This window comes from Tamandua tetradactyla, chromosome 14 (genome assembly GCF_023851605.1).
Source record: "Tamandua tetradactyla isolate mTamTet1 chromosome 14, mTamTet1.pri, whole genome shotgun sequence".
NCBI lineage: Eukaryota > Metazoa > Chordata > Mammalia > Pilosa > Myrmecophagidae > Tamandua > Tamandua tetradactyla.
The window spans coordinates 54,342,103-54,357,234 of NC_135340.1; the positions used below are offsets into that span (position 1 = coordinate 54,342,103).

Consider the following 15,132-nt stretch of genomic DNA (forward strand, 5'->3'; position numbering starts at 1 on the left):
TAATCTAATAAAAAGATTCCAACTTACAATATTGAATCAGGATTAAAAGAAATGGCTGCTTGCACAAGACTGGATCAGGTTTAAAACATGGTCCTTCTGAGGTACGTAATACTTTCAAACTGGCACACTGTCTTAGCATTATTTGCTACCATATAGCAAGTGCACGGGCACATAGTTTCAAGACAGCTGGAGGCCCTGCTCTCTCTGTAATAGAACCTGTCCTTTTCATGTCTAAGTAGTTTGAAAGTACATTATGAAGATAACTGAATTAGGCTGTCTCCAAAATTGCAGGGTATCACCACTTGCTAGCAGCCTCAGAGAAGCATGGGAGAGTAGCCAGATTTCTCCCTGCCCCTGAAAAGGGCTTAGAATTTAGCTGAGAAAGCTGACTCTGAAGGGGTCTGGTAGTCATGACAAGGGATGCTACCCAAGAAAAGAGCAAGTCCCGGTAGCATAAGAGACGCTCCAGTGAATCCGAACAATCAAAGACAGGTTAAATTTCAGTGGAGGCCACACAGGACAGAGGGACAGCAGATCAGAGAGCTCCCATACCTAACATGCCTAACAGAGGTGTTAGCCAGGGAGGAGGACAGCAATGGAGAAAATAATGAACTGAAAGTTTTAAAATGAAACAAATTGAGAGAACACATATGGGACTGAGTTTCCTGGAAATGTCAGAATTTCATTCTCTGTCATCAGGTGAATTAAGTTGAATAAAAGAAAAAAATCTAGCCTTATTTCTTGCACAGGGCTTCCTGCCCAGGTTGGGGGTATACAAAGGTAAGAGTTCATTCTGACAGCTAAGGCATGGTTATTCCAGGTGAGGTCCAAGGACTAGCAGCAAGACCTTCACCTGGGAATCTGTTAGAAATTCAGTCTCAGGCTTCACCTTTTGAAACAGATTTTGCATTTTAATGAGATCCTGAGGTGATTCATACACATATTAAAGTTTGGGAAGCACTGCCTAAAGGGATGATTCAGAAGGTTTAAAACTTTTTCTTTTGTAGCAGTTAAATTTTCACACAAAATTGTTTTGTCTCTGGTGAAAGCAGAACTGCTCAGTTCAATCGGGGGTGGGGTGGGCTACACCCCTTTGCTTATCTCTCACAACAGCCGCTGAAGCACAGCTGAGGCTCTCTAAACCCCACAAAACAGGGAAAACCCCACCTCATCACTTAATATATAAAGGAACTATTTTTAGTGGCCAGGTGGTCTAGTATAATGGACATAGGGGGTGAGGATGTATGGACTGTATTTGAAAGTCATCAGCAAGTGAGGTTCTAATGGCATAATATACCTGTAGTCATCCAAGCAAGGATGGGCAAAACATCCCCAGCCCATTGCCCCTCCTACACAGTTCAGCCCTTCAGGACTAGACAAACCCCAGCAAGTTTAGAGGTGTTTCAACAAACCCTTAGGTAGGCAAACTGGGAGAGTAACCCCAGTGCAGATCCGAGACTTCCAAGGGTGCACATAAAGACCTACAACCTTAAAATCTATACTTACCCAGGGTTCCCTGGGTGTATAGGGACACACCTGGCTGTGTGTCAAGGTGACAAGGTGACCCTGGCTGAAGAGACTATCCTCACTGATCCAGTCCACAACTGCACTACAGGTCTGAAATTTTAGGTTTCTGGGGACTCTTTTAGCCAGGTGGGGGCTCCAGCTTTTCTTCTGTGTTAAGGAGCTTGCTCCTAAGGTCACAGGTAAGATCTGGGTGCTGTTACATGTGGGAAATAGGCAAGTTTTCTGAGAGGGGAAACAGGACATGAGCCATAATGTGGGGACTGTACTGAAGTTGTTAATGAGCTTGGAGCCTTCACTTTTTTGGGGAGGAGATGAAACTGAGTCTCCTGGCAGGCGAGAATTCTACCACTGAACTACACTTGCAACCCCTGGAGCCTTCACTTTTAAGATTCAGTTCCCATCCCTCTACCTTTTGGTCAGGACTTCAAGACTGTACACATTCCTCAATGTGAAATGTCAGCTGGGCTTTGTCAGGGATTGGATTTAAATGGATGAAAGGGAAATGTGCTAGCATGTTTAAGGACAGAGAAGAACGGAGGGCTGTGATCTAAAACTTAAATCATTTTCAGAAGAGGGCACTGCCTATCCACATCTCGGCTATGCTGTGTGATGGTCTTAGCATTGTCAGGTCCCCAGAGAAGCCACTAGATGCCTTGCTGAGATAAAAACTGGAGAGGTCCTGTCCATGTGGATTCTGCTGACCAGCAGCAACAGTGGTAATGACAACAGGGTATGGTTAAATGGGAATCTGGCTTGTACTGTGTGAGGCCTTGGTCAAGAAAAACAAGCATTGGCATATCTGATAGTGCTACTCTGAGATCAACAAAATGAAGAAAACGCCAATCCTTGTGACTGTGTCTGGGAGCTAGTACACTCTGACTAATGGGGTGCAGGGCAAGTCAAGGCCTAGGGGGTCACAGCCAGCACAGTAAGGAACAGCATGTGCTCTGATCAAAGGAGACACAAGAGCACATCAGTATTTTAGTTCAAGCAGAGACACACTGACTGCCATCCAGGATGGAACTAGTGCTTTCTTCCCAACTGATCAGAGAGCTAAGCTTTCAAAGCCTGAATGTCTCTGGAATCCTTCACCGTTTTCTTTCACGATTCTTGTAAGTACAGCTAACTTTGATAACAGTAAGACCCTGTCACAGTTCACTAGGATTTCACTTGGTCTAACTGATCTACAACTGCGCACAGGGCCTGCAAAGTGGCTAGTTTCTGGGATTTATATAAGCATATGTGCACACACATCACAGTTTTAGAGATTAGGACCATAAACTTCTTATTAACTGGAGAGTTTATACATTGCACACTGCCAGGATAATTTCTTACTTGCACTTTCTGGAGAAAGAAACCATCAATATTAAGATCACCACTCTGTAATTTTGCTTGATTGTGGATTAGGCCAAGGTGCCCACACCTAATTCCTGGAGTCCAAACCCAAGTCACAAAGATCCAATACTCTGAGGCCTTAGCCACAGCCTGCCAGGCACTTCATCAAGCTTCCTTTCTAATAGCTGGAGGCAAACTCCTAAATCCAATCAGGATCATTACTGAGAAACACCCATAGCCCATTCCCTGTCCCACTAGGCACTTGTCCTCTCCTATCACAAGAACAATGTTGGGGCTCCGCCTCCCCTTTATCCTGCTACATTCCCTTGTGAACCTTATTTTGCCCCAACAGGAAGCAGCTGCAAAGACCACAAACGCTCCAATTTACATAAAATTATCTCACTCCATTTTATTTAAGATTTTTTTCTCCAGTTAGTAAAAGAAAGATGTGTCTCTCTTTATACATATATACAAGTTCAGTTATAAAAATAGACAGCACATTCAAAGAGAAAAAAGGCTTGGCATTTTTCTGATTCCCTCTAAATAGCATCTGTACACAGGAGTCTGGGTTTGGGCAGGGGAATCTTACTGATTTAAATTAAACGATTCCCCTACAAACCCTACTCCAAGAAAATGTTTTAAAAATCATTCTATCTAAACTCAATTCCGCGATTTTCAGGTGTGCAAATTAGAGGCTGGCCCGCCCGGAAGCACCTACTCCATCGGGGACATCAGGCTGGGGGCAGGCAGAAACACCTCCCATGCAAAAACCATCCCTTTGCCTCTCCTAGAGGGCAGCAAGCTCAGGCTGGTGGGGCAGAGGCTGGGAGGGTCAGTGCTGAACTTGCCCTATCTCCATCTTCTCCACCTCACTCCTGCGGTCCCTTCCTTCCTCAGTGCAATACAGACAGTGCATACAGCCAAGCAGGGGGCTGAAGGGCAAGGGCTGGGGGGAGACTGTGCATTCAAGAAGGGCAAAGAGGAGCCTGCAAGAGGGGCTGTGAGGATGTCCTACTGAGATGGCTCCTGGTCTCTTTACTGGCTTCTGGATGTCCCCTGGGTGAGGACTGCTGCTACTGTTGCTGGTGGGACCTGAAGGTTCTCTGGTATGAACCATGCAGGACAGGGGAGAAAACGCTGGGAAATCATCTGCCTTTGGGTATGCTTCCTCTAGCATTCTATTATCCTTACATGCTACCACCTCACACTCACTGCTCTTTTCAATGATGATGCTCTGGCAAATGGGGTTTGGAGACCTGGGAAGATCCCCAGAGACAGGGGATGCCAGGTACACGATTTCCTCCCATCTTAGCCCTACAGGAAATCACAACCTCAAAAGATGTTTCCACCATAGAAGGCTCTTCACAGCACTTGCAGAGCCTTTGCAAAGGACACGCCAGAGTCAAAAGAGTGGAATGGGGATGGAGACAGTGTGCCTGAGCATCTAAAGAGGGTCTGTATCAGGCCCATTCCCAGTAAGAGGTTAAGACTTGGTTATAAAGTTCATTTGAGATATGGTGGGGCTGACTCCTCTCCCCAGGCCATCTTCCTTTAGACAACACCAGGGCACTTCTTTTGAGACACAGATGATAAAAGTGCTCACACCAACCACCTGTCCTTCCCTTGCTGCAACTGGTCATCTCCACCCTCTGACTTGGGATGTTAAGATGCTGCACTAGGCAAGCCATCCAAACACCACTTGCTGGCAAGGACTCTAGCCCTTGGTTTGGTTGAAGGAAGTGGGAGGGCCCAGGTGGTTACCGTCCTCCAGAAGGGTTGGTGCCTTTCCCCTGTTTTCGGACCAGGGAGTCTGTGGTTAAGCTGCTGGTCATATGGAGGCCCTTGGGAGTCCCGGGAACATTATTTCCTTTGCTCAAAGGGGAGCTCAAGGGAGAAGAGGCGCTTGAGGGTCCAAAGTCAGCAAGGCCAGCAGGCCGAACAAGGGATGTCTGTAGAGGACTGCTGGCGGAGATTCCTGTGGGCATGGGGAAAGAGACAAGAGTGTAAGCACCAGTTCTGTCTGAGCTGCTATGCAGCCTGTGGCCTTAGTTATTAGAGTGTGGAATGGAGAAGTGGTTTGGGATCACCTTCTTGCTGCTCCTTGTCAGTGCTACAAAGCCCTTCCAGGCACATACACTTGCTCTTCCTGTCTATTATCTTTTCAGTGAGAGGAATGGGTTTTTATGAGAACAACTGCATCCACCAAGCCCTAGCCACACTACCTCATCACATGGAATAAGATGTCATCTTGGAGCTCGAGGACCAAGAAGCTGGCACACAATCCATGGAAACCAAGGCTGTAACTTATAAGGCACTAAAGCATTTTACTTTCTACCAGTTGTGATTAGTTGCTTACTTCCACATTTCAGAAGATATTCAGAAAATATTCTCTATCCCCAATCAGTCTAGCCAGATAATACTCTCTAGCTTTTGCCTATATTAGTACAGTCCTTGTGTTGGACTTGACTGCCCTTGCTCTTCAAGTCCTGCTACTTCAAAGATCAAGTTTGATACCTGCCCTTTGGTAATGGCTCCCTGAGCAAAAGTTAACTCTCCTTTTCCCTAGTATGACCCAAACCCTTTTATATCTGTAACATGTTATCTAACATGATTCTTCATTTGTTTCTTGTGTACTGATTTTACTTCCCTAAAAAGAATTCTAAGTGCTTGGTAGGCTGACAGTCTCTATTCATCCACAGTGGAACTGTGGGAAATGTCTGAATCGCTCCTTTCTCATGTCGTCCATTCCAGTTAAAAAGCACTGTTCATTCCTCTTGCAACACTACCATTCTTTGCCTTTTTTACTCTCCTGCCCCCTCAGTACGGTTTTCATCAAAGATACTGATGATGATCCTGTTCTGCTATCCATGGGGGAGATCCTGCCATGGTAGACTTGACTACTGGTATGATTTTTGTTTTCCAAGGATGTGACAAGTTGTAAAAAGGTTAAGAAACACTATGCTAGGCTATTATACTTCATATCTGCTGAGTGAACAAATAAATGAATGGTGGGAATTCTGTAAGTGAAAGGGGAGATGAACTAACATTTGCTGAGCACTTACTGTGGGACAAGCATTTTCCATTAAAAAATGCATTTACTTCCTACAACAATCTCATGAACTATCAAGACCATGTTTAGAATGGGGAGAGAGGTTTGTAAAAGGGTGCTCTGACACCACTCTCAGAAATCCTGGATTCTACTGCTACAGTAATCTTTCACTTGTCATGTTCCCTTCTCTAATTTTTTTGTGATCCCCTGTCCTAAAGCCAAGGATTTTAGTTAGAGTAAAAGCTCCCTCCTGGGCGGGCCATGGTGGCTCAGCAGGCAAAATTCTTGCCTGCCATGCCGGACTCCTGGGTTCGATTCCTGGTGCCTGCCCATGTAAAAAAAAAGTTCTCTTCTGTCAGATCTCACCATATCTTTCCAAACTTGACTCTCACTGCTCCTTTTTGGCATAACCTCACTAACCTGCTTGGTGAGTCTCAACATGCTTTGGCCATTTCCAACTCTTTGTTGCCATCCTAAATCCTTCCTCAGCCTTCTCCTTCTTTCTGAATCATAGCCTGGTAGCCGTCTCATCCTCAGGTCCAGTGGTTCCTCCTTCTTTTGACCTACAACCACAATTAAGGTCTTTCCCTCTCTTTTCACTTATCTGCCTATTGCCTTGTATTGCTGCTAAACATATTCTATGAACAGCTACTACTTCCTACTTCTGTAATACTCTCAAAGGCAGGGTCCATGTGTTACACTCCTACACACACAAAAGGAGAAATGCTAACTATGTTAATGTGGATGACTAAAACGTGGGTCTCAGAGAAAAATCTATGAAGAAAAGAATCAGTTCTCAAAGCAGGGAAAATTCTAAATGTTTAAAGTATAGTTCAGAAACTGGACTCTTTCTTACCTCTTCCAATTCAAAGACAGCACTGTGCAAAGTCACAAAGGCAAGGAAAGAGTTAAGACTGTTCAATGTGATGAAGGAGAACCACAATTTGGCCTCTGGGAAGTAGGTTCCTAGCCCGGGGAGTCCTGGGGGTAGCTAACCCACTCTACCTGGCAGAACACTCAATAGTCTCCATATTGTCCCTGGCCAGAAAGGGCCCTGTACCACCCTGGGCCTCCACACCTTTAGACACGTTGTACCCGTATGCAGCATAGGCAGCTGCTGAGGCTGCTGCAGCCCCTGCTTTGGCTCCTGCCATTGCGGCAGCGCTGCCTGCTGTTGACTTCCGGCTGCGGCCTTTCCCTGCTCCTTTGGCTGTGCTTCCTGAACCTTTGGGGCGCCCTCGGCTTCGGGCTGAGTGACCACGTCCTGCAGCTGGCATTTCCTGAATGGAAATTCCTGTGGGAACAAATAGGCAAAGAGAAAAAATGATTCTCTTCAAATGTTACCATCATCTTGTCCTGATAGAAAAAGCTGGCTTTAGGGTGTTTGTTTCAGGACTATGACGGAAGCCTCTGCCTTCATTTAATAGCTGGGCCACTGAGTCACACAGAGTTAATAAGAACTCTAAAAAAACAAAAAAAATAGCTTACCTCTTCAAACTGCTTTTCATTCTACAGAGGGTTCCATTACTCCTGAATTTCTTTTTTATGTTGGATCATTACTAAATGAATCCCAGGGACTTCACCAGCAACCAGTGTGTTACTGGTATTGTTGAGTCAATTTTTACTCCAAAGTTTTAAACCTAGAGCTCCCAAGGATACAGGAGCAACACAGACCCCACATAATAAAGTGAAGAAAGGCCCAGAAAAGTTAACTTTAATCAAAAACTGGCAAAAGTAAGGGTGAAATTTGAAAGACAGACATGACTAGAAAATAAGTTTGTAATTTTTAATAAAATTCTTATTTTACTTTCCCTAAACTCTGTCTCCTTTTCACTTGACAGGGCTATTGAAAAAAATGACCCCTTAAGTTCTTTTTGTTCCTTCTATTCCACTCTTCTTTGAAGAAGATAATGCCATTATCCTAGAAGAAATTAGGACTTTATCTATCACCAAATCAATGCTTTTCTCAAGGTAGCAGGCCAGTCACATACTGTGTGAGACAGCAGCACCACTTACCGTTCACTGTGTCTGAGACCGACCCTGTTATGGAAGCAGGAGAGTTGGTGGCTCGGGACTGAGGGGCTGAGGAGGCTGGGTCATCCACAATGACCAGCATATCACTGCTGCTCTCATCAGGGGGAATGGAGCCAGTGTGCAGCTCACTGCTGATGGAAATCTAAAGGAGGAAGAATCTGAGATCACCACCAGCTCAGAGTGCCCATAGCAGCTTTAGGGGACTGCTGCCCAAGGTCCCTGCACCTGGGTGAGAACATGTTCCACAGGCCTTGCCACCAATTTCCTCTCCCGCCTGGCTTCACTGCTGAGGATTTGATTCAACAGAACAAGCAGTGACCAGAGAAGCCAGACTGACCTCATTTACTTTTCTCCTTGTGTGTCCCATGAACAACCCCCTTCTATAAGGTAGGAGGGTTCCAGGAGAAGGAAAAACTACCACACTGTGCCTCTGCTCCAAGGCCAGGACAAAGTTTCCACTGCTGCAAAGAAGTATCTAAAAGGAGCCTCACCTCACTGAAAGGGCTGGGCATGGCAGAGTCCACACTAATAAAGGAGTCGTCCCCATCAGCAGAGAGGTTGGAGTTATCAGCCGAGGGAACAAATGGGATTACCAGGTTCACACCCTCCTTTCTCCTTTTCCCATCCAACTCATCTTCTTTCTTCTTCTAGAAACATACAAATCGGGAAATATAAAAAAGCATAAGGATAGGCTTGAAGAGAAGAGTGGGTTTAGGGAAGAAAACAATGACAGAACCTTTATTCTTTACTTTGTAAACTTGTGTATTTCATTTTTCTACTGTGGTTTTAACTTGCACTTCCCTAATGGCTAATAACATTGAACATGTTTTCATATGCTTACTGGCCATCTGTATGTCTTCTCTGGAGAAATGTCAGTTCAAGTCCTTTGCCTATTTTTAAATTGGGTTGTCTTTTTGAATGTTGAGTTGGAGGAGTTCTTTATATATTCAGATATTAAATCCTTATCAGATATATGGTTTCCAAATATTTTCTCCCATTCTATAGGTTGCCTTTTCACTTTCTTGATAATGTCCTTTGATGCACAGAAGTTTTTTATTTTGATGAGGTCCAACTGTTTTTGTTTTTGTTTTTGGTATAAAGTCTAAGAATCTGTTGCCCAATATAAGGTCCTGAAGGAGTTCTGCCTTCTTTTAAAATATGTATAAGGAGAACAAAGGATTTCACCATAACTAAGGACTAAGGATTTTTTTTGGTTATTATTTTCTCAATTTACATGTAAACTCTTAAGGCTTGAATGATTGAGCTATATTAAACAGTTCTAGAAGGAAGTTCAGTAAGGTTCTATCACAAATCACAGAATTATGCTGAATCACACTTATCCACTGCAATAATTACATTTGGGTCTATACTCATGTTAGGGCTAATATGTATGTCTTTGTGCAGTTTATATCATCACTGTATTTAGCTGAAATTTCTAGACTTAGAGCAGGAATGACATCTAATAAACATTATAATATCCTATATGAAAAAGCCCTACAATATTGTAAACCCTTCATTATTCTATAAGAAAAAATCTCCTTCTTTTCTTCTCTGATACTGTTAAAACTATTTTTATTCTAAGTAGAGTAAGTGATTAGATAAAAGCTATTTGAAGGTGGAGTGAAGAAAGAGAACCTGGGGAAATGGGTAGAGATGGCAGTTCAGGCTAAGAAGGACTTGATTCTTTATTCCTAGGATTTCTCAGCTTTGTAAATTCAGTGAGTACCAGGGACATCCTTCAGGCTAGAAATGGTTCTGCTTAGCAGCAGGTCAAATCAAGGGTGGGGATTTGACAACAGGAAGCTCTGGAAAGTCTACTGGAAGATGATATAACATAGACAGGATCTTAGGCTGCTGGGCCAAAGGGACGTGAGGCCCTAATACAGGCCTAGATAAGGGAATAAGCTGACCTCCACTAAAAAGCAGAACAAGTTTTAACGTGTGGTCAGATAACATGCTTCAGGTGAACCAAACAGGCCAGGGAACTGGGTGATGGACAAGGGTAGGATTTGAGGGACCAGAGCTAATGGAGATGTCTGAAGTTTAAGTAGCTATCTTCTAGGGTCCAACCAAGGCTGGTGGAGATGATAAAGGCAGGACAACTGAAAAGTAAGTCAAACCCTGCAGAAAAATTGGAAAACTCTTCTAGTAGGTAGTACAATGGTACCAAACCAATAGCTCTTGGGCATAAGTCTGGGAACCTAGTATGAACGAATGGGTGGACTTCCCAAACAAGAAAAAGTCCTGAAGGCCCTGCTTCCAATTTAAATGTCAATAAAGACCAGGGATGATAATTACTGCTACAATATTTTAGAAGAAATGGCAAAATAAGGAGAAATGTAGGAAGGCTACTTCCTACTTTGCAGCTAGTCTGGTGGGCTCAAGCAGGACAAATCAGAAGGGAAATGAAAGACAGCTAACCCCCCTGGCATATATTGGAGAAAAAGAGATGAAAAGACTGGCCAAAAGTTTATTTTTCCAATGGCAGATGATCCTGAATTGTATTAGATTGGCTCTAATGAACTTTTAGGTCCTTTAAAAGATTCTGTGAAGTCTAATAATATAAAAGTAACACCCATCGTACCCATATTCATTTAGCTTTTACACTTTGTGGCAAGAACAGGTCTACCGGGGATACTTTTATCCTTATCAAACATCAGTCAGCACAGTCAGTGCTAATCACACATAGCTGGAGCTGGACCTCAACCAGTAACCAAGTGATGACAAGCTCTGCACTCCTCAGTCTTGACTGTAAGCCCTCCATCCCCCAGACCCTGTCTGTCACCCAAGAGGTACCTTCTCTGCGTATTTTTCCCGCTTGCGCTTGCGCTCTTTCACTCGATTGGTTTCTTCCTGTTGCCGTTTCTCTTCCTGCCGCAGTCTCACTACCAAGAAAATTTTAAAAGCTCATCTGAAATTAAGGTGGCCTTATCCTCTGATGTTTATGTTCCAAGGTACTACTTCTATCTGTTTCAGGCAGATAACTGATGGTTTTCTAACTTGGGGAAAGAACAGTGTCTTAGATTCTCTTTTTCAGCATAAACTATGACTCGGTTGAATTATTATGGGTGTTTCCTTGCCTTATCTTTTTTTTCCCAACCTTTTAATACCTCAGCACTGCACAGACCAAATGTGGTTGCACAGCTCTGAAAAGCTTTTGGAAGGTGGTGACAACAATAAAAACTATGAACTTATTTTCTAATGTGATACTGTGGAAAGTCCTCAGAACGTTCAAAAAATTAGACAGAAATACATAGGAGAAGGGTTTGTATGTTACAGCGGTGCTACTTCATCTTTTCTACAGACACGTTTCTATGGGCAGAACACAGTAAATGTAAAACTGCTGGGAGTCTAAGGATAGATATAGCCTTCCTGCTGCAAGCTAAACATTTATGAAAAGTTATATTTATTAAAAAAAACATGCAAATTTTGCCTTCTATTCCACAACACATCGTTGTTTGGGTTTAATATAAATTATTGTTAAAATGTTTCCCCCCAGTAATCCTTGGGATATAGCAAATACCCCTGCCTTTTTCAGATGTGTGGGGCTAAAGAAATATCTTTTACAAGGGAGAAGAAAGCATTGAGAGGGTAAGAATACGTACATTTCTTCTCCAACTCTTCATCATCTAGAAGAAGACTAACCACCTCTTTGGGTTTCAAGGTATCTGGTTTGAAGTTTCCACCTGAAATTACCATCCGCTGGATCTACACCAAAGCAAAACAAAATGTCACTTGACCTCCAAGGACCTATTCCCTTATGGTAAATATCCAGAAAGAAATGTACAATCTTTTCAGGTAAGGCCTCTGGCTTCTCCATTTCTTTCTTATTTGTGTGACTGGCACATTCAACAGAAAAGGACAATGAAAACTTCTGTAGAACTGCTAACAGCTAGAAGATCCAACGATAATGAATCAGGATGGAAACAAACAAAAAATAATCATTTTTTTGGAAATCAGCAAATTTGGCATACAATTCAGAGGCAGATCAAGTTGAGAAGACTAAGATGAGAGCTCAAATGTCATTCTCTTTCCACTTAATAAGTCAAACATGAGGGCCATTTCAAAGTTGTCAAAATTGCCACAAAACAACAGCCAAATCTAGGCTGTGGGTCATTCTGGTGGAAAGGAATAAAGAATGGCCAGGACATTTGAGACTACTATTGTACAGGATTCTATTTCAATTTTTATTCAGAAGAAATTCAAGCTCCTTCATGACCAATGCATGGCAAAAGAGCCTTAAACAGCCTTGTCAATATGGTTTGCGACTTTCTATTTTCTCCATAGTATAGAATCCCTTTGCCTTGTGTTTACCTCACTCTTTTCCTTGGCTCTTTGTAAAATGCGTTCTTCAATGGTACCTTTGCAGATGAGCCTGTACACGGTAACCTGCTTTGTCTGTCCCAAGCGGTGGGCCCTGTCCATTGCCTGTTGGTCCACAGTGGGGTTCCAGTCGCTGTCATAGAAAATCACCTGCACAGACAGCATGAAAATACAGCAAAGAATGAGGAACTCCCAAGGCAGGATCAGGAATCTTGGAAGCAGTCAGTTCACTCTGTTCATAATAGCTTGATGCCAGATTTCTTTCTATGATCTTAAGATGGATAAGATATCTACTCATAAGACATTCCTTTACTTGCCCTGGGCAAAAGAAAGTGTTCATTTAAAAAGGAGTGGCAGGGCGGGTCACGGTGGCTCAGCAGGCAGAGTTCTTGCCTGCCGGAGACCCAGGTTCGATTCCTGGTGCCTGTACATACCAATAAAAAAAAGAGAATGGCAGTAATATTAACAGTTAATGTTATGAACTATAATATGAACTGTGTATTTACTATTTGCCAGGCATCATCCTAAGTGCTTCATATGTAGTAACTCATTTAAACCTCATAACCACCATTTAGGTACTAAGATGTTTCCCATTTAACAGATGAGGAAACCGAGGCACAGAAGAATTAGAGAATTTATCCCAGATCACACAGCCTAAGTAAAAAGTGGTGGGCCAGGGAAGTAAGAAGAGGTGAAAGTCTTCTCCTTCACACAGGGCTTTCTGAGCTAAGTGATAGGTATGGCTTTTACTTGGCATTCTCGGAGAAATACTCCCATCATCAGGGTCATTTCCTCTCCCTTGAATTCCACAAAGCAAAGTTTACAAGGTTCCGTGGAAGCTACTTCCGGTTTGCTGAACAATAAACAAATAACAACAGCAACAACAAAAGGTAAACACCTCCTGCCCCCAAATGACCCTAAAACCAACAGACTCCGGGGTCCTCAAGGTTGCTAACCATCCTACAGTGAACCTACTGAAAGAAGCCCAGTTTAAAATGATCTTCATCTCTCATGCATTCTCTTCTGTAGTTAATCAAATCTCCCAAACCATCTAGAGCTTCTTCAGAAATAAGTTGTTTTTTTCTACCATCCCACTGTCAGTATCTTGCCCTCAGCCCTGCGTCTCACCCCTCATCCAGACACTATGTCAGACACCTATGTCTGGATCCTTAATGTTCTGTTACCCCAGCAAGCATCCTAAATTTCAGTCTCAATCTGTTTCTTCTTCAGTTACCCATGTGTACCACTGCAAACTAACCTTCCCTATGATAGACCATTTCATCTCTTTCTAGTTATGCTATAACATACCAAGTCAAATTTCCCTAAATAATTGGGCCCCACTTTAGTGAGCCAACTTCATTTCCTATTCTTTTTTAACACAAATACATCCCCTTTTTGTTAGGCAGGTCTCTTTAGTGTTCCTCACTTAACCCACATTTGTTTACACCTCTTTTTGCTCAAGCTGTTTCTCTGTCCTGGAATTCCTCAGCTTTTTTCTCTACTGATTCTTTAATGTTTGTATCAAGCCTCACCACTTTCAGGAAAGCCTCCTTGATTTCTCTTGCCTATATTGATTTCTCCCTTTCCTGAATTCCTATTAGAAATAATAAAAACCATGGTTAAAATTTGTTAAGCATTTGTCTGACACTAGTATGTATACATATCTTGCTGAATTCTTACACATAAAAAAACCTATTTCTTTCATCTTACAAACAAAAGAGAATGGTTTAAGAGATCAAAGTGAGTGCATGGGTTGGGGTTTGACCTAATGGCCTCTCTTCCACAAACTGCACTATTAATAATACCTTGCATTGCCTACCTTGGTCCAAGTTTCAACTTAATTACTGATCATTTTCTGTGGGTATCCAATTATTTCATGTGTATTATTTTTTAAATCCTCCCATTTAGTCTTATTTGAGGACAGATAATCTCCATCAGTGCAAAGTAAAATTTGGCAAATACCTCTTGACTGGAACTAGAATCTCTAAGGGGACTGATCAAAACTAGACAGAGCCTAAAATTGTAAACTGAAGATTTAATCTGTCTTTAAATTATTTCTTTATGATGGTTTTCCTATTGCTTAGTACCCCAGGGTACTCTGTTTCCCATTTAAAAACAGGCAATCCTTTCAGCCATTCTCTGCAGAATTCAGGTTTTGGGTGAAGATGGACATAAGACATAAACATTTTCAAATGCTCTTGCCTCTAATAAGAACAACCACTAGCTTTTTCTAATGGTGTTCCTTTTATCTGGCCTTTAGACAAGGTATAATCCCTGAATTTTTAACATGGGTTCGAATCATTGGAGAGAGAGTTGTAAATGCCTTCAAAACAACAACAACAACAACAAAACAAACAAGAAAGCTTGTTATTACTCCACAGTATCCACAGACCTAAGATTTGAAGTACACATTGATTGCTACATGTAGAGAAATTTAGCAAACCTGACTAAGAACATTTTTGGAGTTTTAACAGGACATGGAAAATTCTAGCAAAAAATTGTTTAAACTTTCAGGGAAAACAAAGGAAGGGAGGACAAAGTTAACTTAAGGAAGGAGACCTCCAGTTGGACTAGGAGGAACATTATTTGTCCAACATACCTAATACATACATATGTGGAAATTGGTTGATCTCATACCCAAAGACAGTACCTCAAGCTGTCCAAGCCTCAGGCAATGTTTCAGCATTAATTCATAATGGGGAGTCCTATAGTATGAATCATTTCATAGTTGTTTCCGTAACATTTACATTTTTTCATGGATGTCTCAGTGGCAACCCTGACTCAACCTGGGTTTTTTTAAGCTCATAAACAGTAAAAAGATTAAAACCTAAGGAGACAGGTTTGCAATTCTAATTTCAAAACAA

General features: G+C 42.4%; 1 protein-coding gene across 4 annotated transcripts in view; it reads right to left on the reverse strand.

The window, feature by feature from the left end:
- Positions 1-3,251: 3,251 nt before the first annotated feature.
- The window catches only part of INO80 (INO80 complex ATPase subunit), a 208,662-nt gene continuing 196,781 nt past the window's right edge, over positions 3,252-15,132 (reverse strand). For 2 of the 4 annotated variants that reach the window (XM_077127475.1, XM_077127476.1), the window contains exons 30-36: positions 12,260-12,418; positions 11,551-11,653; positions 10,742-10,830; positions 8,437-8,592; positions 7,928-8,087; positions 6,990-7,205; positions 4,725-6,474 (exon numbers count right to left, since the gene is read on the reverse strand). In XM_077127475.1, coding sequence (XP_076983590.1) covers positions 6,143-6,474; positions 6,990-7,205; positions 7,928-8,087; positions 8,437-8,592; positions 10,742-10,830; positions 11,551-11,653; positions 12,260-12,418 — 1,215 coding nt within the window. In that variant the 3' untranslated portion in view covers positions 4,725-6,142. Of the gene's footprint in view, positions 6,475-6,989; positions 7,206-7,927; positions 8,088-8,436; positions 8,593-10,741; positions 10,831-11,550; positions 11,654-12,259; positions 12,419-15,132 lie in introns of all 4 variants that reach the window. The other 2 variants (XM_077127477.1, XM_077127478.1) reach the window with 2 other exon arrangements.